This window comes from Simochromis diagramma, unplaced genomic scaffold (assembly GCF_900408965.1).
Source record: "Simochromis diagramma unplaced genomic scaffold, fSimDia1.1 OVJJ01000816.1, whole genome shotgun sequence".
Lineage (NCBI taxonomy): Eukaryota > Metazoa > Chordata > Actinopteri > Cichliformes > Cichlidae > Simochromis > Simochromis diagramma.
The window spans coordinates 15,397,054-15,421,012 of record NW_024386908.1 but is presented as its reverse complement, the minus strand read 5'-3'; the positions used below and the strand labels follow the sequence as shown (position 1 = coordinate 15,421,012).

The window sequence follows — 23,959 nt, the reverse complement described above, 5'->3', positions numbered from 1 at the left end:
TGTTGTAGGCTTCAGATCATGAGCTGCTTCTCTCGTTCCGCATTTTTCTCTCTCTATTATTCTGGTACAAGTTAATCTTGGTTTCAGGTTTTCAAAGAATGTTTTTCAGGGCTGCGCTGGCTCTTTTAAATGCTTTCTGGCAAAGTCTAATCTGGCCTTTCTGTCCTTGAGCATAACCAGTGTTTATGTGCATTTGTTGCAAACCTTCTTCTAGATTTTTAAAAAATTGCTTAATTTGTCAGGACATGTGAGCTAAGAAATTACACCGCATCCCACAAGATGAATCGCCTGTGCAGGAGTGACTGAAGTTGCCAAACGTCACTTCCTATAAAGGTTCAATGCCTGCAGGTCTGTTAACCGTATTAAGAATGAGGTACAAGATACAAGATGCAAGATGGTGTGTGTGACAGGTTGTAGAGGTCCCAGGTTGTTTGACAGAGTATTACAATGCTTTTGATAACAGCAGGGAGACAGCTGGCGATGTGCTTTATAGGCTTGGCATTTACCCAGAATGCTCAAACTGCGACTTTACGGCTCGACAGATGCCACTGCTGGTTGGCGAGACAGTTATCCAGTCAGTCTGTTTCAGAGGCAATCTGATGACTTTTCACGGGTCCAAATGTCCACTTCAAATGCTTCAGGATGCCTACGATACCAGTGACTGGATCCCCAACAGTCCCAGCTGTTAGGTGCTAATAGCATGTTAGCAGGCCAAACATTCTTTTTATTTTGGTCACATAATATTATCTTATTTGTTTTTTTTTCCCTAGCCGAGCAGCAAAAACAGTCCACATACAGTAAAAGCAACAAGTCTGTGTATTTTCCTCTTATTCCTCATCATTTCATTAGCAACATTTCTATGAAACCCAAATTATTAACAAATTATTCTATGACAGCCTGGCCAGAGGTTTGTTTTTTTGTTGCTGTTGTTTTTTTCATTAAGTGTGATTAGAACATTATTGGAACATCTCTTAATATCCTGCTGATTTTACTGTTCCTTCGAATCATTTGTGCTTTATTAATGCAGTGACTCTGCTGGTGTTAAGTGACCTGCTCTTTTAAAAGCGTACTTTCTGGAAGTCTGTACCCAGGCTCTGTACTGCTGGAAGAACAATGTGATTATGGAGTAACAGGCAGCTTAAATAGAATTTTCTCCTCATGTGATCCAGAAAAAACAGCCACATGTTGTGTTTCTAAAGCACCAGAAATCAGGCTTTTCAATATCCATCTGTGGAGGCTGTGTTTTAAAATGCAGTTTCAAACATGAGGAACTTTTTCAGAACATTTTCTTTTATTAAGATTACTTAAAAGAGTGTTTATTAGACGAAAAAAAAAAAAGGCCACTAGGTTTGTGTATCAAATAAAAGCCTCTTGCATTAAGCCTTTTATGTCCGCTGACAGTGATGACTTGAAAGCATTAGTATCCTCCTTGAATTGCCTTTCATGTCTTAATAATACGACCTTCATCTCAGCTAGTTGGGATAGCGTTTCACTTTTTCACTGAAGATAAAGTTTTATTCTGCCATGTGAGGAGAATTTTTGCACAAGTCGAGGAGCGTGTCAGGTTACATTTCACTGTGTGTTATACTTGTATAACTATGCATGTGACAAATAAAGAACCTTGAACCTTGAACTTGAACCTTTAACTCTCAAACGTCTAAGAACTCAACCCTAACCATAACCATAACTCTAACTCCAGGTAGACAGAATATGTCATTTTTGTTTTTATTAAACTGTTCTCTCAGACACAAAGAAAACAATCATTTTAACAGCTCCAGATTCAAAAAGACTTCATTTTCCAAATGAAGTCTTTTTTCCTTTTTAAAATTTGGGTTAGGGTTGACTTCTTAAGCCTCTGAGGGTTAACCTTTTTGTGGATGGCACAGTGATTTCTGGAAGTGTTCTTGAGGTCATGCAGTCATTTCCATGACTGTTTTTAATGCGGTGCTGTTTTTAATCAACATTCATAACAAAAGAAATAGTGGATCAATAAAAGTCCACAGGTAAAGTCTGATAATACCGGACTTAAAAATTATTCCTGTGACTCATCTACTGGAAACAAAACCCCTTCATGTTATATCCACGTGGGCTCATATACTCATATATATAAAGCTTAAAGATAGAGGTGAGGACACTTTGATTTAAGACTGTTTCGCTTTCAAACAGATAGCTCGTTTCAGCACGTGTCCCTCTGCATTGTTAACTATGAAGTATGAGGACAGTCAGCTGTAAACGGTGATGCTTGTAGATGACGTAGATATTAGCTGCGTGCACTTCTCAAGGAAGTTAAAATAAGTCAGATATCAACAGTATAACTTTCATTTCGTTTTGATATTGACATGCACTGATAAACCAGAAATGAAACTGTTTTTGCATGCTGCATTCTGATGTACGTTGTGGGATTTTTTGGGTTGTGGCTATGAAATCTGAGCTCTGTTTTAACAAAGGTTCCAGAGTGTGAACCATCAGTATGCAAACACGCATGTGAAATATTTGGATGAACTATCAGTGGGCAAAAGTGATTCATTTCATGAGCATAAATTACTCATTTGCAATGCAAAATATTAAAAAGCAGCCTGTTTCATATGCACAAGTGATCTCTTTCTTGGCTCTTTTCTGGAGGCATCAGAAGAAGTCGTGTTTCAGTTTCTGATCTGAACAACACCTCATATATATACTAATTCACACATCAGCAGCTGTACATCTCTGGCTCATCTTGTTCTTTTCTTCTTGCCTAAACAGGAAGCAGGCCTGTTTTTTCCTAACACATATATTTTAAACTACATACATTATATACTAGCTGTTTGCACTAACGCTCAGTACACAGTGGTCTGACTAATTTATTTGTAGAGTTACAGGGTGTTTTTCTTTCTCCTTATATGCGCACTACACACTATGTGCAATTTTCAAAAGGTCTGTACTGAGAAAAACTCCTGTCTAAGACCTATCTGTCCTCTGCATTTCTTTCTAGCAACCTCACAGCATCGTGCAGCGTCGCCTGCTGGAGGGAAACATCACGCGACTCAGAGGTGAGGGCCGGGACCTCAGCACCAGGGTTCGCTCCCCACTGGCCGACACCAAGGACGGACCTGCTGACACCGAGGAGAGGAGCGAGAGCACGGCTGACGACTCCACAGAGGAGAGGGAGTCTTTTGAGGAAAGTGAAAGGAGCCTACGGTCGGATGAGGAGGACGACAGCAGCGAGGCCGGAGCCAGACAGACAGCTGAGAAGCCCGAGGGCGGGGAGAGCTCGCCTGTCCTAACTGCTCTCATCATTCAGTGCAAGGTACTGAGCCCTGCGTACTCAATCTACGCTCACCCACATTCGGTGCTCTGCTGAAACAAACTGAAAACAAAAGAGGAGACAAAGACCACACTACTCTGCTCCCATGACTCATCATTCAAAGCCTTCATTTACTTTCTCTTTACAACATATCAAAAGCTCTGCAGGACCCACAGACACCACTGAGTCACAGTGATTAAATAAGTCCAACCGGGTCAACACATCTGTATGCGCCCAAAACAGATTCAGCATATAAAAGAAAAAGTGTGCAGGGGCTTAAAACTGGAGGATAAAATGATGGAGAGAAACACAAAAAATGGTATAAAATCTTCAGCAGCAGGTTACCCAAACTTGTTACAACATGGTAAGAAACAGATAACTCTCCACCTGGGGGCTAGTTTTTCCACTTGTACCCAACACTGGCCCTTGTAAAGCATAATTTGTAGTCCTAGGTTGAGTCATCAAAGAGCCTATGCCACTGTTTCATTTATACTCTCATTTTTCAGTGGTTCAGTGGTGGGTCTACAGTGTTTTCAGGAGGAAAACTGAGGTCATTGTGTTGATACTAGAGATGGCACGATACCACTTTTTTATGTCCGATACCGATACCGATATCATAAATTTGGATATCTGCCGATACCAATATGAATCCGATATAGTGTTTTTTAATCAACAAAACTGTTTTTTAAATATCTTGCTGCATTTTGTATAAGTTCATACTCAAGTTTAAAACAACAACTACACTAAAGCTATTCTGTTATACCTGTATGCAAAAAAAAATATTTCATAGTTCAGCAATACTGATCAATCTGATAAACTTAAACCTACACCATCCTCACTATTCTGGTATTTTAAAGAGTACTTAGCATAAATATTAAGCAACCTAACTAATAGGGTTCCAACTCCCAGCAACAACAAAAATAAATAAATAAAAAATAGGGAACCACCCCTCACGCTCCACCTCATGATGCTTAATCGACGTAATCAACCTTAATTTGATGCAGTGTGAAAAAAAAATGCACAGAAATCAATTCTTTTTCAAGAAATATTAAATAGATTCAACATCTTTCTTCAACAAAATTGCAGACTGCACAGATGGTACCTTCCCAAAGGAAAAAGTACTATAGCTTACTAGGGTATATTAGACTTAACAGTTACTATATGCAGTAATGGACTTCTATATATTTTACATCAGATTAAAACTTTGGGTGTAAGATTCAGATAAATATTAAATAATTAAAAGCGAGACATTTTAAATGAGAATAAGAAAGAAAAGTATGTCTTTGTGCCCCCTTTTCCCTGTTAATGCCCTATCGGCCCCCCTGGCTAAACTTTGCTAGATCCGCCCCTGCACAGTTACAGCCGTCAGCTGCATAGAAAAGGATCCTGGTGTAGAAAGTAATATTAAATAAATTCTAACAACAGCTGATCAAGCTTAAACGTGCTGCTGTTGTTCAGCCGCTGGTTTCCTCTTTCTGGTGCAAAGTGGGCCAAAAGCAAACAAGAGAGACGGAGTCGCGACAGAAAAGCCGATCAGCTGATCGTTAAGCAGTTTCATGATTGAAGTAGCAGCCGGAGAGCGAGAGGCAGTCGCTCGTTAAGCTTAACGCAGGAATGCTTTACAAACATTCAGAGATGGACTTACACACTTGCTTTACTTCTCTCGGGATAACTTTGTCGGAGATGAAATGCCGGGTTGCTAGCGAAGCTCCAAATGCTATCCAGACCACCGACAGGTCCCGCATGCCACAGCCGCTCTATCACGTGATGCATACTGCTCCGACGTGCTAACGTTCTGAGGTGAGTTACGGCGTGTTGCAAGTTTTGTGAGGTGCTTTCGTGATATTTAATGGATCGGATTACATTTTTTATTTTTCTCCGATATCCGATCCAGTAATTTAGGTCAGTATCGGACTGATACCGATACGTAATATCGGATCGGTCCATCTCTAGTTGATACTACCTACAACATTAACATAGTGGATAAGCTATATACTATTAGATTTTAACTCACTGGACAAGAAGCCTGTGCTAATCAGTGGACAGAATTTAGCACCATCTCATCATGGACATTATTATTAGCAAGGGCGTAGATTTGGTTTTGGCATTGGTGGGGACTGATGATTCAACCACCGAACTCTGCCCCGTTTCTTTTATTTCCTCCTTTTTGTCTTTGCTTCTTGATAAAAAAGGATAAATATACTTGCCTACATATGCTATTCTACATGCTTTTAAACCATTTAAAATTACAATTAATAGTTTTATATAATGTTAAATTACAATTAAAGAAGTATTTTAGACTTTAGTTTATATTCCATATAAATCAGGTATCATACAAAAATAAAAATAGCTTCAAATACAATAATGACCCGCCAAGTCATCATCCAATTTCACCTGTGATCTTGTATCACCATTACTCTCTGAGCTTTGTGTTGGTTCTTCTGTCACCTGACAAATAGGACATACATGACAATAAGAATAAAATGTGTAGCTGCTTCAGTGTTTCTGTCAATTTGTGCAGATCTTGACTCATCAGTAATGTTTGTAGCATGAGTGCATTTTTAAAACCATTTGTGCAAACTGCACTACAAGGTGGAATATTTGCAAAATCATGACTACTTTGTGATATTTTGTCTCAAAAATTAACCCTATGAATATGTCAGCACATTAGGATGAAATTATTGTGTCACCAACATTTTAACGTTAGACATATAATTTTAACAGCCTCTGTAAACTAATATCCTGGCTTGCTTGAGGCTGCCGTTTTCTCTGACAGTTTCAAACAAAATTAGAAATGCTGCTCTGAGACTGAGATAACTAATAGTGCTGCCTGCTGTGCAGTTAGTTTACAAAACACGTTATTCATGGTTACATACAATTTTAGACTGATGTGGGCCAAACTGCATTTCGTTGCCCTGTACCTGTGCATGTGCAATGACAATAAAGTTGAATTCTATTCTATTCTATTCTATTCTAATTCAAAGCCTAGCATAGCCTGTAACGGTTTTATGACGGACACATTTTATGAGTGAACTTGACTTTAAGTGACTTACAGGTTTCTTTGAAAAATACTTTCTTATATCCAGGTTCTTCCTTTGTGCTGCCATCCTGCTCTCCTCCTTGCAGGTCCTGGCAGCGCAGGTTTGCCACTGCTAAAACTAAACAGAGCTCCCTGAAAGGCACAGCCAATCACATTGGCCATATTTGTCACATGAGGTAGGACTCCGGTAGAGAACGTTCTGCACCGCTGGGTGAATGAGACGTTGACATATCGTGGTTTTTTTTTATTTTATTTCTATCGGTTTTGTTTTTCTTTACTCGGAGAGATCAAATTATTGGTGGGGACAATTCAATAACCGCTGGATATTGGTGGGGACATGTCCCTTCCGTCCATGCCAAATCTACGCCCTTGATTATTAGAAGGCACAGCATACATTTTCATTGCTATGCAGATGATACCCAGCTTTATCTATCCATCGAGCCTGATGACACACACTGATTAGTTAAACTCCAGGAATGTCTTAAAGACATAAAGGGCTGGATGGCGTCTAATTTCCTGTTTCTGAATTCAGATAAAACTGAGTTTGCTGCACTCGGCCCTATAAATCCTAACATCTTATTTACTTCCAAGCTTGAAAACTGTATATCGACATGTCTTAATAACTCCCTTATTGTGTAGTTTATTGGGCTTCTGTGTCTGAAATACAATGAACTAAGTAGATCATTAAATGGAGCTTTGTAACATCAAGCCAAGACAGCCAGTACTGCATAAAGGAATTCAATGGTCCTTGAGTTACATCAGCCTCTCCAGAGACTCTCCAGGGTTACTGCCATACACTGAAAAAAAGGCCATGTTGGATTTACTTGATTCAATAGTGGACATTGGTTGCACACAAATGTTTTGCTTTGGCAGAAACTTAAACAATTGAGTTAAATCAACACAACTTTTTCATATGTAATAAACATGTGCATTTTGTGTTCATAAAACACGACTGAAACATGTTTAGATGAAGTAAGTTGAGCTCTTGGAATATTTTAATCCTTCACAATTTTGTCATTTTATTTCAACACTATTCAATAACTTTTACCCTAGCACTACTTGGTCACTTAAATACTACATGTTGTCTTCATATTACATAATGTTCAAAGTCTAGAGTCTGGTTACCATAACGATTGAATGGATCTACAATAGCTACCATCCTCCTAACCTTATTCTGGTGCAGGGAAATAACCCTGAAGTGATAGGTTACAAGGCAGGACAACTCACAAGTCTATCACAAACCACCATTTGCACTTACATTCACGGGTAATTTAGAATCACCAATTAACCTAACTCTAACAACTGCTTGACTTTTAACTGTGGGAAGAAACCAGAATACCCAGAGAGAACCCAGTGCAAACTAGCCAGATTGTGGATTTGAACCCAGGACCTTCTTAATGTGAAGCAACAGCACTAACCACCATGCCACCAATCCAGACTTAACAAAAGCAGGAAAGCTATGATTTCAAGGCTTGATGCAGAATTCTTTTGTACATTTTTGTCCTTGACAGGTTAAACCACAATAAATAGCAATAGCATACATGTGGTGTGTGTGTAGTTGTCTGCCTCTTATAACTCCAGTGATTTTCCTGCAGTTTGACATCTCGTGCGATCTTGTGAATTTCATGAGTTCAGCAACTAACCACTCTTACTAGATTGTATCAGGTCATCTCAACAAGAACAAATTAAGTTGTTGAATTTCGTACAGATTCTTCATGATTTAATTACATTCATAGAAACATGAAATTATTGTGTTTAAATTACAAGTTAGACTTTTTTAATGCAACAACCACCCAATTTACTTAGAGGCGGTTGCTCGATTTGACTGAGATGGATGCCTTCCTGAAACCACGATCCAAAGCGTGCGAGACTGAAATCCCGTGCGGTGTCGCAGTAAATTATTGACTTACTTCACTCGAACATGATATGAACAATTTAATCTAGCCTCTCTGCATATCATGTAGTTTCTACACTATATAGTTACACTTAACTTTAAAGCATGAGGCACTTATGTTAAATACACGCAAGATGCTTACGTAAATCCAAGAGTTGGCCAATCCCTTTTTTTCAGTGTAGATTTGTCAACCAAAGAAAAATAGAGACATCATGTAAAAAAAGACATAGAGCTTACGGTCGATATGTCTGGTGAATGAAACCATGTGAAAGTTTCTCTCTTTATGTCTTGGAAAGTGTTTAAAATCTAAGCATAAACCCCGATCTGAACTGCCACTAAGGTTAGGTATTCACCACTGATCAGGTAAAAGCAGCTTACAGAAAGAGAAAAGCTCTGAAGATGGTAGAAACAACACAAATCTGCATGCACAACTTTGTATCCACACTTTTCTTAGATATATTTTCTAAAACATATTAGGGATTAACTGTAGTCTGGTAGACTGGGGTCACTGATCACATATAAGGACAAATATCTGCAGAAAGGTTTCATAGAATTAGTAATAATGACTTTTCAGAATATCTTCTTGAACTGACCCTGCAGACAAAAACGATAAGCAGGTGCAGGCATTTCACAGGCAAAATGATTCATTTAGTCTGTAAGTTAATAAAAAAAACCAAATGAGACTTTAGTCGGCTTAATTGCACCCCTTATTACTGCATCAAAACCCTTTAGGTGTTGTTTCATTGCAATTACAGGACTTAACTATTTCATCCAGTTTAATACCCAATGATTGATTTGGTGGTGTTCTTGACAACCCATTGCTGTGTATTCAAAAACTCATCTCTCATCTTTCTTTGTGTTTAAAATTCACATGTAAACTAAGTGATGAACAATAAACCAGCAAACTGGAAATTTCCAAAAGCCTAAAGGACAGGATAAGAAAATACCCTCCCACTATGAATCACTCACATCTGGATACAGATGAGTCTGTGTACTGTGCAGTTAACACTAGTCTTGAGCCGTCCCTCATTTCTTTGTATTTTGCCAGAAAAATTGGAAATGCGTGCAGCAATTTTTTTGAAATGTGCAAACAAAAATGGAAACATAAAATACAAGACAAACGCAGAGTTAGTGCCATTATAATGAGTTTGAAAGTCAATATTTTGGTTAAACCACCTTTATTCTTCAGCCTGAACTCTTTCAGGCAGCTTTACTCTCATTTTTAAGTAGTCTTCAGTTATAGTTCTCCAGGCTATGACTTCAGACAATCCCACACTGCTTCAATAATACCAAGGACGAAGCTCTGATTGAGGCTAATCCATGACTTTGTTCCATTGTGTTTTTTTCTATCCATGTTTGTTTTTACTGCATTGGCAGTGTGTTTAGGATCCTTTGTCACGTGGAAAAATGATCAAAACTTAAAATAGATTTTTTTCCTAAGTTTTTTGTTTATCCCTTGAGTTAGGTACATTTTTTAAAATTATTTTTTAGACCAAGTAAAATTAATCTGGTCAGGTACAAGGACTGGACTGAAAATTAGTGAAAGACCCTGAGAAAGCCTGAAGAACTGTTGCTCAAGACCACTTAAAGAAATTACAAGAAAGTCAAAACTTTTACAGCGTCTTCTAGCTTGAGTGCCATAGCCATCATAGACTGGAAACAACTGAAAGGCACAGTAACACACTACGGGATTTATTGTTCTTTATAGTTTAATTGTAGTAACACAGAATATTTCATACTTTGTCTATAGCCGTTGGCTTGATACTATAATATTTTGCCCTTTTGAATTTGAATTTTGGAGAATTGCGGCCATGCATAACACCAAGGACATAACTGTATATCCTTTGAAAGAAATCAATACAGAGATCAAACAGCTTCTCATCCCTGTGGGAGAATATCACACAGTTTCTCTAAGTCCACTTTTTCAGTGGATTCAGCGTTTTCACCCATTACTAGGTGTGCATTTGCTGGGTTTTATCATCAACTTATTAAATGCAAAGTGTTCTTTAGTTACTTGTTTGGCTGCTATTTTTAAACCTCAGGGATGGGGAGGGATTATTGCACTACCGGCCTGAGACAAAAGAGCAGGTTTGTGGGTCTGCTGATAAGCCAGTGAGGACAAAGAAGCCTTGCTCAGTCAGCTCAGTCTGCACAGACTGAGAGGGATCAAAACAAGGTAAATGGAAAATCAACGTGTTTACTTCCAAATGGGGGAATATCCTCGGGTCAAGTAGATAAGGTATTGACTTATAAAGGAGATAACGAGGAGAGAAGGACAAGAGAACACTGGATGTTTGAAAATATGTCCAATATCTAAAACAGAAAGACTCTCTTTTCATGACATTAAAATACTGACTCCTCATTTACAAGATACAATTTAAAAAATGCAGGATGTTGTGTTCCTGTGAACTTGTACTGAGTATTTTTAGTTGTACTTTTATTTAAAACATCAGCAAATTATAGAAACTAACCATTCGAGTGTTTTTAAATGCCTTATTTTCTCAAGCTAACTGTCCTAGATTTGTAAGAGAGATGAAACAGATGACTATATTTCAGATTGTTGATGACTGGAAATTGCCCAAAGATTCTGCTACTAAAGCTTTACTTGATCTGAAAGTAAATCTGTTTATAAATACACTGAGAATCTTTGATATATATCTGCATCTTATGGTGGAAAATACCTAAAAAGAGCCTGATGCTCACTTATGGGGGTGGTGCCAGCACACTGCTTCTGACATGCATGCAGAGCTGCCATATGTTCTGTATGCACCTCATTATTCCAGTACTTTGCTTTCTTTCCACAAACATGGACATGTTGCATGAAATCACCTCAGAGGATGCTGAATGGGAAGAGGCCTTTGCAGACTGCAGTTCTAATAAACCATTACAATCTGCTGGCAAAGGATGAAACATGTCTTTGTGACATGAGGCGCCCTGCAGGCAGCAGAGCACCCGTGAGATAAAGAAAAGTACAAATATCAGTGGAAATTGGGCCAAAAGACGCCTGCTTGCATTGCTACTGTAAAACTCTGGATTTAAAATCAGATAAGGAAATGTACTTAAATGCCCTTTTTGGTGGGTATAGGATGCAACTTTGTTCATATAAATCTATGTAATAATATAAATCTATCGCCAGGTGAGTTAGGTTAGCATAAATACTACAAGAAAATACAAAAAAGCGCTTAAAGTGGACTACAAGCAACTGAGAAAATATGAGATAAAACAGGCTGTCAATGTTAATTAGGGCAAACCTCACATTAGCATGTACCATGTACTTTCAGGACAAAAGTTTGATGATTAAAAGACTATATTGATACATTGGGAATTCACTCATTTGCATTTTTGTTGGGCACATAATAACATGATATTTTTCTTATTTTATTCTTGCATGTATAAACATTTATGCATAGAAGCTTCAGATGTGTTAGCTGACCCAAGCTGCTAAGCTAGCTACCGTTAAGCTACAGTAGCCTTTTTAACTGCTGGCTTATTACACCATTGCAAAAAGTAAGTCTGTGAAATTTCTTCCCTCCTGGATATTCCACCATCAACTTTAAATGGTATTGTTGCAAAGTAGCACCTCAGTAATTAAACAGTCGATCATGTACAGTGAGGGGTTTCACAGTGTTGAGGTGCACACAGTGTATAAAAGCCACCCGTATTCTGCCTACTCAGTAACTGCAAACTTTCTGTGGCATTAATATCAGCATAAAGAATTGTGCTGGCAGCGTCTTGACATAGGTTTCCATTGTAAGGCAGCGCATGCAGGTGCAATGTATAGGAGACCCAGTACTTTTGTCCATATAGAGTAACTCAAACAATAGAACAACACTATATTTTTTAACCATCTTAAAGAATTGGCGCAACAGCTGGAGCAGTTAGGTTCAAATTCTAATCAAATGATCCTATTTCCCAAATTGGGAAATTGTCCTTCTGACTTTGGTGGGTCCATGTGCTTTCAAAGTGGCATATGTACTGAAAAAAAAAATTAAGGCCCCTAGGAAAAAAAACTGGGGGCCATGACTTGTTTTTTGGAATTCTGAGAACATGATATTAAAATGAATAATTATTTTAAATTTTCATATTGTTGTTCTAACTTGAAGGATATTAGTTTGTGAGCTGTATATTTTCCCCCACATCACATACTTTGCGCTCCACACAGAGAGTTGCTTGGCCAATGTGTTAAATCTGCACTCCATGCATGTTTCTAAAAAATCATTGTCCAAACTGAGGAACTGAGATCTTTTGTCAGCAATTTGAGTCTAATATAGAGCTAATGATTAACACCTCAAGACCTGTAATGGAGGTAATGAAGAATAATCTGGGTGGTTTATTTTTAACTGTATGAAAAAGCTAAACACCTGCAGCACCGGAGAGTCAGTACAGATCAAGCTAAGCAGACAAAATAGCAAAAAACAAGAGTGGAGTTAGAAATACTCCACTACTGGAATATTTGTTTTGTTTGCACAACCCAACCTGATTGAGAGTTGAAAGTATTTTTTCAGTTTGGCAGTCGTGAGCATATGGCAGCCAAAAAGATTTATTCAAAACAGGAGAGATCAGCGTTCTTTATACGCTCTCCATAGTTAATGTGCTAATGTGCTGTTCATGCTGGCTGGTTTCCTTGCATGCACTGGTCCCAAAATGAAGCAGTAAAAAATAACACTGTGACACCAAAAATCACCCCTCTGTCTCCCCACAGTGCTGCGAGACTGAAGTCAAGGCATCCATCAACACCGGCAGCCAACACAACCACATCTCCACCTCCTGCTGTCAGAGGCTGGGGTAAGAAACACCTGGCTCTAAACACTCACTGCACATGCACCTAATATTAGCATCTTAATTTATTCTGAGAAACACATCAGCTCAGTACAAATACTGAAGTGATCAAAAAAGTAACCAAGGATAGAAGAAAGGACACTTCACAGAAGAAGTGGATTTAAATAAATGAGCTTTAAAGAGAAATCTGAATGACAACATAAAGCTCTTAAGTTTCTCCAGATTGTTAAAGATGTGATCTTAATGTCGTCTTTAAACTTTCAAATATATAATAAAGATCTTTTTTTTCTGGTGGCTATTTCGTAATTTTCCTTAAGAAAAAGAAAATCATTTCCATTTTAAAGTAAGGAGTCAGTTCTATGACAAAGTTACATTTTATCCCTACAAATATTGTGCAGCTGTTTACACCATGAGTTTGCCAAATGTGGATAAAGTTCAGGTTAATACCCGCATGCCTGTGTAGAATGTGGTTAACGCTGAGAGACAGTTTAAAAAAACAAAAAGCACATACTCAGATTCTTTTGTTGGGCCATCTTTAACTTTAACGACGGCGTAATTCTCCATGGCATTGCTTTAATGGGCCTTTTCAATGTCGCAACATTTATTTCTGTCAGAGTTTAATTAATTTTTTTTTTACCAAGCCATTAATAATGGGAGAGTTGGACCTCAATGCAAAGACTTCTCCATCACATCCCAAAGACTCAGTGAGGTTATGGTCCAGACTCAATCCGTGCTCCCTGAACTACTCATTCATAATTGGAGCCAAGTGAATTCTTGCATTGTTATAGGAATAAGGGAAGAAAAAAAAAATCAGTTGATGGAAGAACATGGTCATACATTTATTCAGGCTTGTTCATTAAGCACCAGGCATGATGGGAGCATCATGTCATCGACTTCTCTTCTTTCCCTGATGAGCCAATCACTCTGGAACAGGGTAAAAGTTATGTTCCCTAAGAATCTGAAGCCTTTTTTTTCTGATTAGCCTCACTGATGAGCGGTTTTCTTAAGGCTACATATTTTAGTCCCAATCCTCTGACTTGTCTTTGCATTACACATGTGGAAATCCTCTTACATTCACTCTTAAACGCAACTGTTAGTGCTTCTCTTGATTTTATGTATTGGAATTATATTTGTGTCAAAAGTATTGCTGCTAAAATGTGATATTGTACTGAAGGAGTGCAGAGGCTACAGAACCTCCCTCTGAATCCTCTCGATTTGAAGATTTTTTTTCAGTGATAGTTTTCAGTACTTCCACTGCTACACAGGAAAAAAAACGTTTGATCGTTAATTCGTTAAACTTCATTTTCCAAATCGTAAACAAGTGTTTGTCTGCGAGTACGTGAATGTGAAAATCTGCTCCTCTGTTGCTTTTTATGATCCTAGTTAATAAAATCCCAGCAGCACCAACCTTTGATTGACATTTTAATAAAAATCAGATGCACTTTGTTTTTGTGAGGTGAAGCTGCTGTAGGTAGGTGTACTGACATGATACACCCACGAAGGCTGTTTTTGGACTGATGAAGATATTCTTCATTGTCGCCGTGTGTGTGCGTGTCTCTGTGTGTGTGTTGCTAGACTGGTGCCCAGACAGGCCAGTTCACCATGCGACGTGAACAGCTCGGTGACGGAGCTGCAGCTGCAGCTGGGAACACAGAGAGTCCAGTGTTCAGCTTACATTAAAGGTAAAAATATCACAGTGAAATCATGAATACCATTTCAAGATTTTTAAAGTGCACCGCTGACTTAAACTGGATAACATTAGCTGTGTATGAACTCTTGATGCCAATAAATGAGAACTGAAGGTCTCACGTGTGTGGGTGGAGGTAAGTGTGGAGCAAATTTCACCAAAATCTATTAAACTTTTGACACGATGGTTTTTAAGGAATAGAAATGCTGTGTTGCCACGGCTTTTATATCCCTTACAAATGCTCCCAATAACTCTTACCAAAAAAATTGTAAAAGAAATTGAAAAGATCTGTCAAAGTTCATTTGGAGGGGTAAGAAACCCAGATTATGTATGAAAACGTTGCAGCTGCCCAAAGATAAAGGGGGTCTTGCCTTTCCTAACATTGTGCTGTATAACTGGTCATGTCATAGTAGAGTTATACATGAATGGATCCACGCATATCTAAAAGAGACAGAGAATCCCCTTGAAGCCTGGACATGTTCGCCATTTAATCTCCTAAGCGAACTAGTGAGTAAATATATTAAAAAACATAACAAAGTAATGATTGATACTTACTTAAACACATGGCGTGATATGAATAAATACACTGAAAGTAATCCTACACTGAGTTATCTAACACCTTTTATAAATAATCGGCACTTTACACCGGGAATGAAAAGTGTAATATTTCAGAGATGGTTTGGTGCAGGAATACGTGTGGTGGGTGATGTGTTTAATGGGAATGTTTGTGTCTTTTGAGCAGGTCCAAAAGAAATATGGAATACATCAAATGGATTTTTTTTGCATTTTTACAGGCTGTCACCTAATTACTTCACATTTTGATACTTTGCACAATACAATGCAACTAGGACCCACGGAAAATTTCTTTTTACACTTAAATGCAGATAATAGTACTATAAGACAGTTTTACAATACACTACAAGGTTATAATCAGTGTTGGTCAAGTTACTTGAAAAAAGTAATCAGTAACTAATTACTGATTACTTCCCCAAAAAAGTAATCCCGTTACTTTACTGATTACTTATTTTCAAAAGTAATTAATTACTTAGTTACTTAGTTACTTTTTAAAAACACGATTTACAACCTGAATAGGTAACAAAGCGATAGATCTTTCAGCCCAATTCTACTTTTTCTACATAATCCATCATACAAAATGTAATCAAATGGAAAAGTCTGTTTTTAAAACTTGTTTTACTAGTTTTAATCTTTTAACTTTATGCATCAAGCAAAAATTTAATTATATGCAACATTCTCTGACTGGAAGAAATTTGTTTAATATTTAAACCTATTTTCTGCACATTCCAGCACATAAAATATTTTTTGTGTGTGTTTACACTCACTCTTTCAAATAGATGCAAGTAAAACACAGCAGAAAATAAATAAAATCAAAGACTAGCGGTCATGTTGCTCTATTTTAAGAGCCCCTCCGCCTACCCTACTCCTGCTTTACAGGAGTAGGGTAGGCGGAGGTTTACCCTGGTGCAGGTGTGCCGCGGTCAGTGGAAGAATCCGCGAGTTTCTCTGTGAGTTTCCCATTACGTGGTAGCGCACTCGGTGCTTGCTTGGAAGTTTAGGGTTTTTTTTCGCTGTAAAAAGAAGTTTTCTTCCCACGCACAATGGACACTAATGTTTTTGTCACTTTTTATGGAATCAAACTTAAAGTAAGGTCAGTACTTCCACGCTTTAAACGCTGCATGCTCATACTCTCTCCCGCACTCGATATATGATCCACTGTTGATCTGCACACAGCTGTTGTCACGAACGGCGCACTCGCTTACGTCACTGTCATGAGACATTCTAGCAAAAAAATCACGGTTTTAGTAACGCAGTAACGCAGCGTTCCTACGGGAAAGTAACGGTAATCTAATTACCGTTTTTGCAATAGTAATCCCTTACTTTACTCGTTACTTGAAAAAAGTAATCTGATTACAGTACTGCCCATCTCTGGTTTAAACAAACATAATATTGGAAAACTGATTAGGAGTTGAGAGGGTGACCTCCAGTGTCATTGTGATGATCATGCCTGGAGTGAGTGCATACATACAATCTGTGCATTCTTTATTTCTTAGTAACAGATTTAAAGAAATACAATATAAAATTTTACATAGACAGTATAGAACGCCTATTTTTCTGAATAAAATTGATCCGAGCAGGTCTGCACAATGTATTAAATGTAAATCTGCGGCGGGGTCCTACTTGCACTGTCTTTGGACTTGCTCAAAATTCTGGCTCTGTGTAACAAAAGAATTAAATGGTATATTTAAAAGCAGAATACACAAAGATCCATCTCAGTATTTATTGGGGCTGTCAATTCTGAACAAATTTCCAGATAAAAACAAATATATACTACTATGTAAATTATTGTTTTTGGCAAGAAAATGTATTCTTTTCAATTGGATTAATGAAAAACCACCAACAATAACTCAGTGGTATAAAGAAATATTTATAGTTTTACCAATGGAAAGACTGAGTGCAAAATTAAGTGGCAATGATGATATTTTCTTTGGATATATGGCGCCCGCTATTGGATTACTTACCTGATGATCTGAAGAAAACCATAGTGAGAGTGGCAGCCCCACTCCAATGGTGGGTTGAGTTTGTCAGGACAAATGTGTAAATGAGTGGTAGACCGAATTTGTTATTTCCTGCAGCACTTATGTAAATGCATTAGCTTCTCAAAACAGCTTCAACAGTTTCCTTGGTGTAGCTTTGTAGATAACATACAGACTGACATGAATCCTAACCTTGTTCCTAACTTTGCCGTTGTTGCAAAGTAGTTTGCGTGGAAAACTTGCCTGCAAACACCTGTCGCTTCCTGTGACTGGGGTCTAAGATAACCTTAAATAAACCCTGTTACAAGCTTAGCCTACAGCTAAGTAGTAGTAGTAAGTAGTAACTAAGTAGTAGTTACTTTTATTTCATTTTTTTTTTTATTTATAAAAGGTTCAGAGGTGGTTTTAGGTGGATTTTGTTACCTTTGGACAGAGCTACGCTAAATCTAAAACTAAAAACGCTGCTTCCAGCATGCAGCTATTAGTCTTCTCATCTGAGTCCCTGCAAGGAGCTAGAATCTGTTTTGTAAATGTTGAAATGCTCCTTTAAAGTTAATCTAGAGCCCTTAAGTCATGCAATTGCCCTTACTTTACTTACCTTTCCCTTGCTGTGAAAACATTCAGCCCTCACACAGACAAAAAAAGACCGCTTGCTGTTATTGTTGTATTTTTTGTGGACTTTCTCCACCGACTCTAAATCCCTTATACCTGCATCCAGGGTCCTTAGTGCGCATTAAATTCTCACGTTGCCACCACCCACACAAGTACATATGCTTAACAGCGCTCATTAACACAGATGAATATGGAGCATGCTGATGACTTAACCTGGATTCAGGCTAATGAATGCATTTTCAGATGAGGTGTTAAGAAATGGAAGCAGCTTACAAAATGCACTGAAATGCAGTTTATGTATTTCTCTTCCCTCTGCCCTTATCTCTCCCCTCCTTTTCCTCCCTTTCAGAGGACGAGGCGTTCGAGCTGTGCCTGGGTCTGCAGACTCTTTTGGAACTTAAAGTAAGATCCTCATTTCATTTTCTCATATTTTGTGAGCCTTATCGCATCTTTTGATGTGTGCGTGGCCTTTTACAGACTCAGCTAAGCTGTAATGGTCACAAAGCTTTAAATAACCAAAAAGCGGAGAAGAAGAAATACTCTCATAGAACTGAACATGTAAGGGGGAAATATGCCGGTTCTTATTGCATAAGGGTCGTGTTGTTTTTATAGCACAGCATTTAATCGGGCGCCCGCTGTGCAGATAAATCCCACATGAGGAGATTCTGGACATTCTGTGATGTGAAATGTTTAATATTCACATTTGAAATATGACATCTAAATCCAATCACAAGACAAGCTGGCAGTTTGAGAGCAGTCCTTCGTTTATTTCAGCTTTACATAATCAGGCAACTAGTTATCTCCTGGAAGATCTAATTAAAGTGGTGTGAAAAGAACATGAGCTCCTATTTTGTAGATCAGCCCTGAAGGACTGTGTGAGGTAAGATGAACATTTTAGCTCCGAGCTCATTCCGGTGTTTAGCTTTCCCTGCAAATATTCATAAGCAGTGTTAGTAATTGTGATTAATGATGTGCACCAGCACAAATGTAATATAAAAGCTGCTTAACAGAAGGACGAAGAATAAAACATCCCTGCTTTCATAAATCAATGTTCCAAGTCTTTTTGTTTTCATAGAGAAAGTGTTAGACTGCGCTTTAAATTTCAATTCATTATCATTCATTTTTCAACCTTTATGACATAATCAAGTTCAATGATAGGGAGGCTTTATGGTCAACCAACAACAGAAGAATCAGAAAAATGAAGCAAATTACTCAATAAAAACACAACAAAATGAATGGATATTTATGGTATAATTCCCATTACACTGTATAAAGTTCGATACTGGATTAATGCAGATCTCACTACCAGCTTGTTAACCTTTCCTTTCACGCTTGCTGCTATCTTTATGTCACAAATCACCCCTGACATTTGTCTCCACCCACTCAATGGAGCTAATCATGCCGAAAATACGGGGGCCTGTTTCAGAAACGTTCCACAGGTTGCCCTCCAGGTCTATTTTTGACTTAAGTCATATCAAAGATGGAGTAAATCTGTGCCCAAAATGCAGCTTCCTGGTTTACTTTCAGCTGAATTTCATTTGTTGAACCCAGTAATAGCCAATACATTCTCATCGAAGGGGTGTCACATGATGCCACTTTGCCTTTTTGTGCCTTGGTCACTAGAGAAAAAAGTATATTCCCTGACCAGTTGGCGAGTGGTTGCAAAAACAGTGCTGTGTCGAAGACCTTATGATTACTGCTGCTGCAACCAAGACATTTAAAAAGGTGCAACTTTTACTTTAGAGATGGCAAGTAGTTGCAGACAAGCCTGTATCTTCCATGTGACCTACAGGCTGCAGCATTCTGTTAGGAACCAAAGCAATTAATGAGATTTCTTTTTATGCAGCACTCTGTACCTCTTTGTGACCAGTTTCACCTAGCAACTGCTGGCAACCTCCAGCAACGACTTGTCAACTGGTTGGGGAATAAGCATTGTTTCCATAGTGACCAGTGGTTGCCATGGGGTTCCAAACTTGTTTCTAAGACTCACAGCTCTGGCTTTGAGTTCAGAAGCCACAACACCGACTTTGCTTCTGGTCAGAAGAAAACTGGCGTATAGGGAGAGGGAAGGGACCTACAGCTGCTTTTTTCAGAAGCTGATTATTTTGGATATGAATCATGCAAAACTACTCTAGCAGAATTTAAGAATACACACAATTTTCCATCTTAGATTATTAAATTGAAATATATCTGGAGGTATTAAGTGCAATAAACTATCCAACTTTTCACGTGTGTTGTGAAACAAGATTGGCCACCTGTGGTTAAATATTTAGCGTACTAATTATGTCTCCCCATGTGACTCCTCTCATAGTGCTGTTTGGATCTGAGCAGTCGGGTCCTGAAGCTGCAGGGCTGCGGTGAGGATCTGCCCTTCCTGAACCCCTTGACCGACAGCCAGTGCCAACATGACAACAACGAGAACCTGTGAGATCGACTCCGCAGCAGGGACCACGTCCTCCTAAAGCCTATTCGGTTGCAGCAATGCGGCACGATGCTGTTCATGTCTGGGCTGTGGGGTCACCGTGTCTCTCACTGCCAGAACATGGATGAGCATTCGCATCAGTTGTGCTTGAGTTTACATCTTTGTGTTGGTAGAATTAAGACATTCACCATGATTATCTCTTATATAAAACTAGTCTAGTAAACAGAGGAAAATCCAGTCTTGTAAGTTTAATCATTCTTTGTGATTAGACTATATATTCAAACCAATTCGTCTGCTGAGCTGTTCAAATACACCAATGCACTAAAAGGGAAAACCATAATAATCCTTAAAGTGATTTTTTGTGGAATATTTTGTGATTTAACTGTAAAAATACTTTGAGTCATAGAGTGAATGAAAAACAAGTTCATTGTGAAGTTAAACAACTTCACTTAAGATATTCTTAAAGGAATAATTTTATATTTCGAAACGTTTAGCAACAACATTAGCCTATCAGCACCATTAAAACTCACCATTTAACATATTACAGCTAATTTCTGAAGACCATACGAACACTAAATGTACAAAATAAAAGTTGTACGTAATATAAAGGCTGACAAAAACTAATATAAGCATATTAAAGTTTTTTAAAGCTTTTTATAGATGAAACCAGATTGCTAATTCAACCTAACTTTCTTCTAGCAAATACCTTAGCAACTGATCCAAAACATTAGTCATACTCTAGTATTTATCAACTATGTGTGTTGACCATTTATTTGAAAAGCTATTAAGACTGATCCACTTAGACAGGCATCCACCGCTTACACCATCTGTGACGTTTAGCTAGAAACATCAAACCATTCTTTCATTTTCCAATAAATTTGGCAAAATAATGATTGTGTTTTTCAACCACTCCAAGTTTGAGCTCTTTATTTATAACTTTCTCCTATTTTGATTATTTTGTCTGGCAGCTTTTAGCTACTCTGTTTTCACTCTTTAGCTATGATCTTTAGCCATCAGTGTCAACTGTTCATTCATAGCTGTGGCCAGCAGCTGAATTTTTTCCCAGACATTTATCTGTTGCTTCAACTTTAATTCACGTGTCCGTGATTTAAGTTATCATATTTACTCCATGCTATTTCCAACCTAACTTTCAGTTTATAAAGTTAATGTTTATTTTAAAGTTGTTTTTTTTTTTAAAGTTCAATTCTTTACCTAAATATTTGATTTAATATCAGTAACTTTACCTGGTTATGTATAACTTAAAGCTATTGGCTTTGAATTGCTATGTATCTGTTTCAGGTATTATCAATTTATTTTATCAGTTTTGCTAACAAATAATCACAGTTGTGCACAAAAACAGTATTTCCATTGTTTGTTATCTTAACTGTCTGCAAATGCAAAAAACACAGTATACCGAACAGTTTCTGATGCATAAACAGCAATTAAACAGCATAATATTTTTCCCCAAATCCTCCTCCAGCAAAACTTTCACCTACGAGGGGAAAACCCCTGCTCCCTCAGTGATATAATAATGTCCGTGTATCTACCTAAATTGAATGGTTACTGAACCATAGTCATTCAAAAGACACAAAGAGTTTGACATGTTCAAGAGATAAAGTCATGGAAAACAGAGAAATACAAACTGATCATTGCATGTTAATCTCGAAATTTTCAAATTTTAGGAAACAAAAGTAAAAAATGAAAATGTGGGAATTTTGCATATTATGTCACATTTATCCTCAACTGTAATAATTACATAAACGCTTTATTTCCACTCTTTAGCCATTTTTTTAACCTGTTATTCCACAGCTGTAGCTACATAGTTTTCCTCCATCTATCCCTAACTTGTACCCATCTGTTTGCTCATTATTTTTAACTAACAGTTTCCAATAGTTACGCATGTATTCAGCAAAGTGCACATTTATTTCCACTTATTTTTAATCTTTATCTGCACTCCTTAAACTCTATTGGATGATATAGCTTTATTCTTTCAGATGGTCCTGTGTGTAAGAAGATCGTCAAGCTAACAAACGTCCTTTCCTATCTTACCTCGTACCCCTGGAATCAGTGGATTTAACATATTGCCTTAACATGTTCATTAGTGAGGCTTTAATTGGTGCTGGAAGGCTTCTTTTTCTCACCTTTGGACCAAGCCAGGCTGGATTTTGTAAATCAACATTTCCTGCCTTATATTTATCAGACAGAGTGGTGTCAGACTTCTCGCTGTCATCAGTATGCTGTATGAAGCTGTATTAAGCACATTTCCCAAACTACATTTAAGACACGACACGCCTCATATAAAACAAAGAGAGTCTTCAAGCTATTTCCTGAGTGTTAAAAGAAAATGTTGAGAAGCTTAGGATTCTAGTGTAATTAAGTGTGGATCAGGCTACCTCCTTAAAAGACACGGACCGGTTCTCATAGAGAATTTCAAGAGATCCAAGGAAACATTTCTTAAGTAGATATATTTAGCTTTGTAAAGTCCCTTCATTCTTTTTTTCCCTCATAAAGAGACTGATGATTTGGTTATGTTTTCCAAGAGCACACTTTCCAGCCCATCACGATGGCCTAGACTGAGTTATGGTAGTTCCCTATAAATCCCCTCATATAAAAATAGACTTAAGGCCAGCCGGTTAAATATATCAAGAGTCAGAAATATCAAAACATTCCATCTGCATGACTTTGTAAAGTTCTGCCTTTGTATAAGTCTGCATGTTTATGTACTAGTCTGATTGTGTCATGTTGAAAGTCTGAAGGGGCTGGATGTGTGTGTTATAAGCACAGCAGGGTTTTCTGCCATCTTATAACAGCAGCTTCTGTTTCACGTGGGAAAAAAGTGGAACAGGTCCCATCATCCCCAAACTGGTACAGCGAGCTCCGGTCAGAACAAGCTGCCAAAAGCCGACCCCCGCTGCCTTCCTTTTCTGACTCTTTCAGGAGATTTTAACCACTCGGCTAAGGCTGCACTTGTGCCAAGGCACCTCTTCAAGCTTATCTTCATTTAGGCAACTGATCTTCTTTGTGTATTTGCCACCATTTTTTGGCTGATGTTATTCACTCTTGATGCCTCATGTTTGCTGATTTGCCTCCCCACTACAGTGCCACCTGCCTCTCTTGTATGTGTTTTCATAGTGTGGAGAGTAAGGAAGCTGCCTCAGATGTGCTCACCGAAAGCACCATCATGCTCTGCTTTAACAACACTCGAGCTGCGCCACGCTTTTTGACCGTGCTACAGCAACCATCTAGCCTATTCTTGGTGGTCAGATTGGAAATATTTGTTTCTCTTTGTTGTATTAGTGACCTTCCTATGACGTGTGAGAGGAATCGATGTATGACAGAAATTTATTTTTGGTGTTTTTCTTCTTCTGGACAGTATTTTCTCTGCCTAATAAAGTATGTATTCTGGCTAGCTTGGCATTCATAATTTTATGACAAGGAGACACAACACAGAGGAGTGATGAGCCTATTTGGAAAAATGGAGCATCGGGCATTAATTTAAAATCTCAGCAGACTGGCTGTGGGAGGACTCCACTAGACAGACCAGCCTGAACACTGATTCCCATGTTCTGCAGTAGCTAGACACCCATGTATGTGCCCTTCACTGCTACATCTTGCTATATAAAGAAGCATGTCATGTTAGAATAGAGGAAGCAGATGTTCCCACAGCACCAGGGGCCTTTGACAGTTGAT

The 23,959-nt window shown here is 38.1% G+C and overlaps 1 protein-coding gene across 1 annotated transcript in view; it reads left to right on the top strand.

The window, feature by feature from the left end:
• nrip2 (nuclear receptor interacting protein 2) overlaps positions 1-23,678 on the top strand; it is a 47,471-nt gene extending 23,793 nt beyond the window's left edge. Inside the window, exons 2-6 of the mRNA XM_040035657.1 lie at positions 2,972-3,286; positions 12,920-13,002; positions 14,572-14,678; positions 18,197-18,249; positions 20,159-23,678. Coding sequence (XP_039891591.1) covers positions 2,972-3,286; positions 12,920-13,002; positions 14,572-14,678; positions 18,197-18,249; positions 20,159-20,275 — 675 coding nt within the window. The 3' untranslated portion in view covers positions 20,276-23,678. The remainder of the gene's footprint in view (positions 1-2,971; positions 3,287-12,919; positions 13,003-14,571; positions 14,679-18,196; positions 18,250-20,158) is intronic.
• The last annotated feature ends 281 nt before the right edge of the window (positions 23,679-23,959 follow it).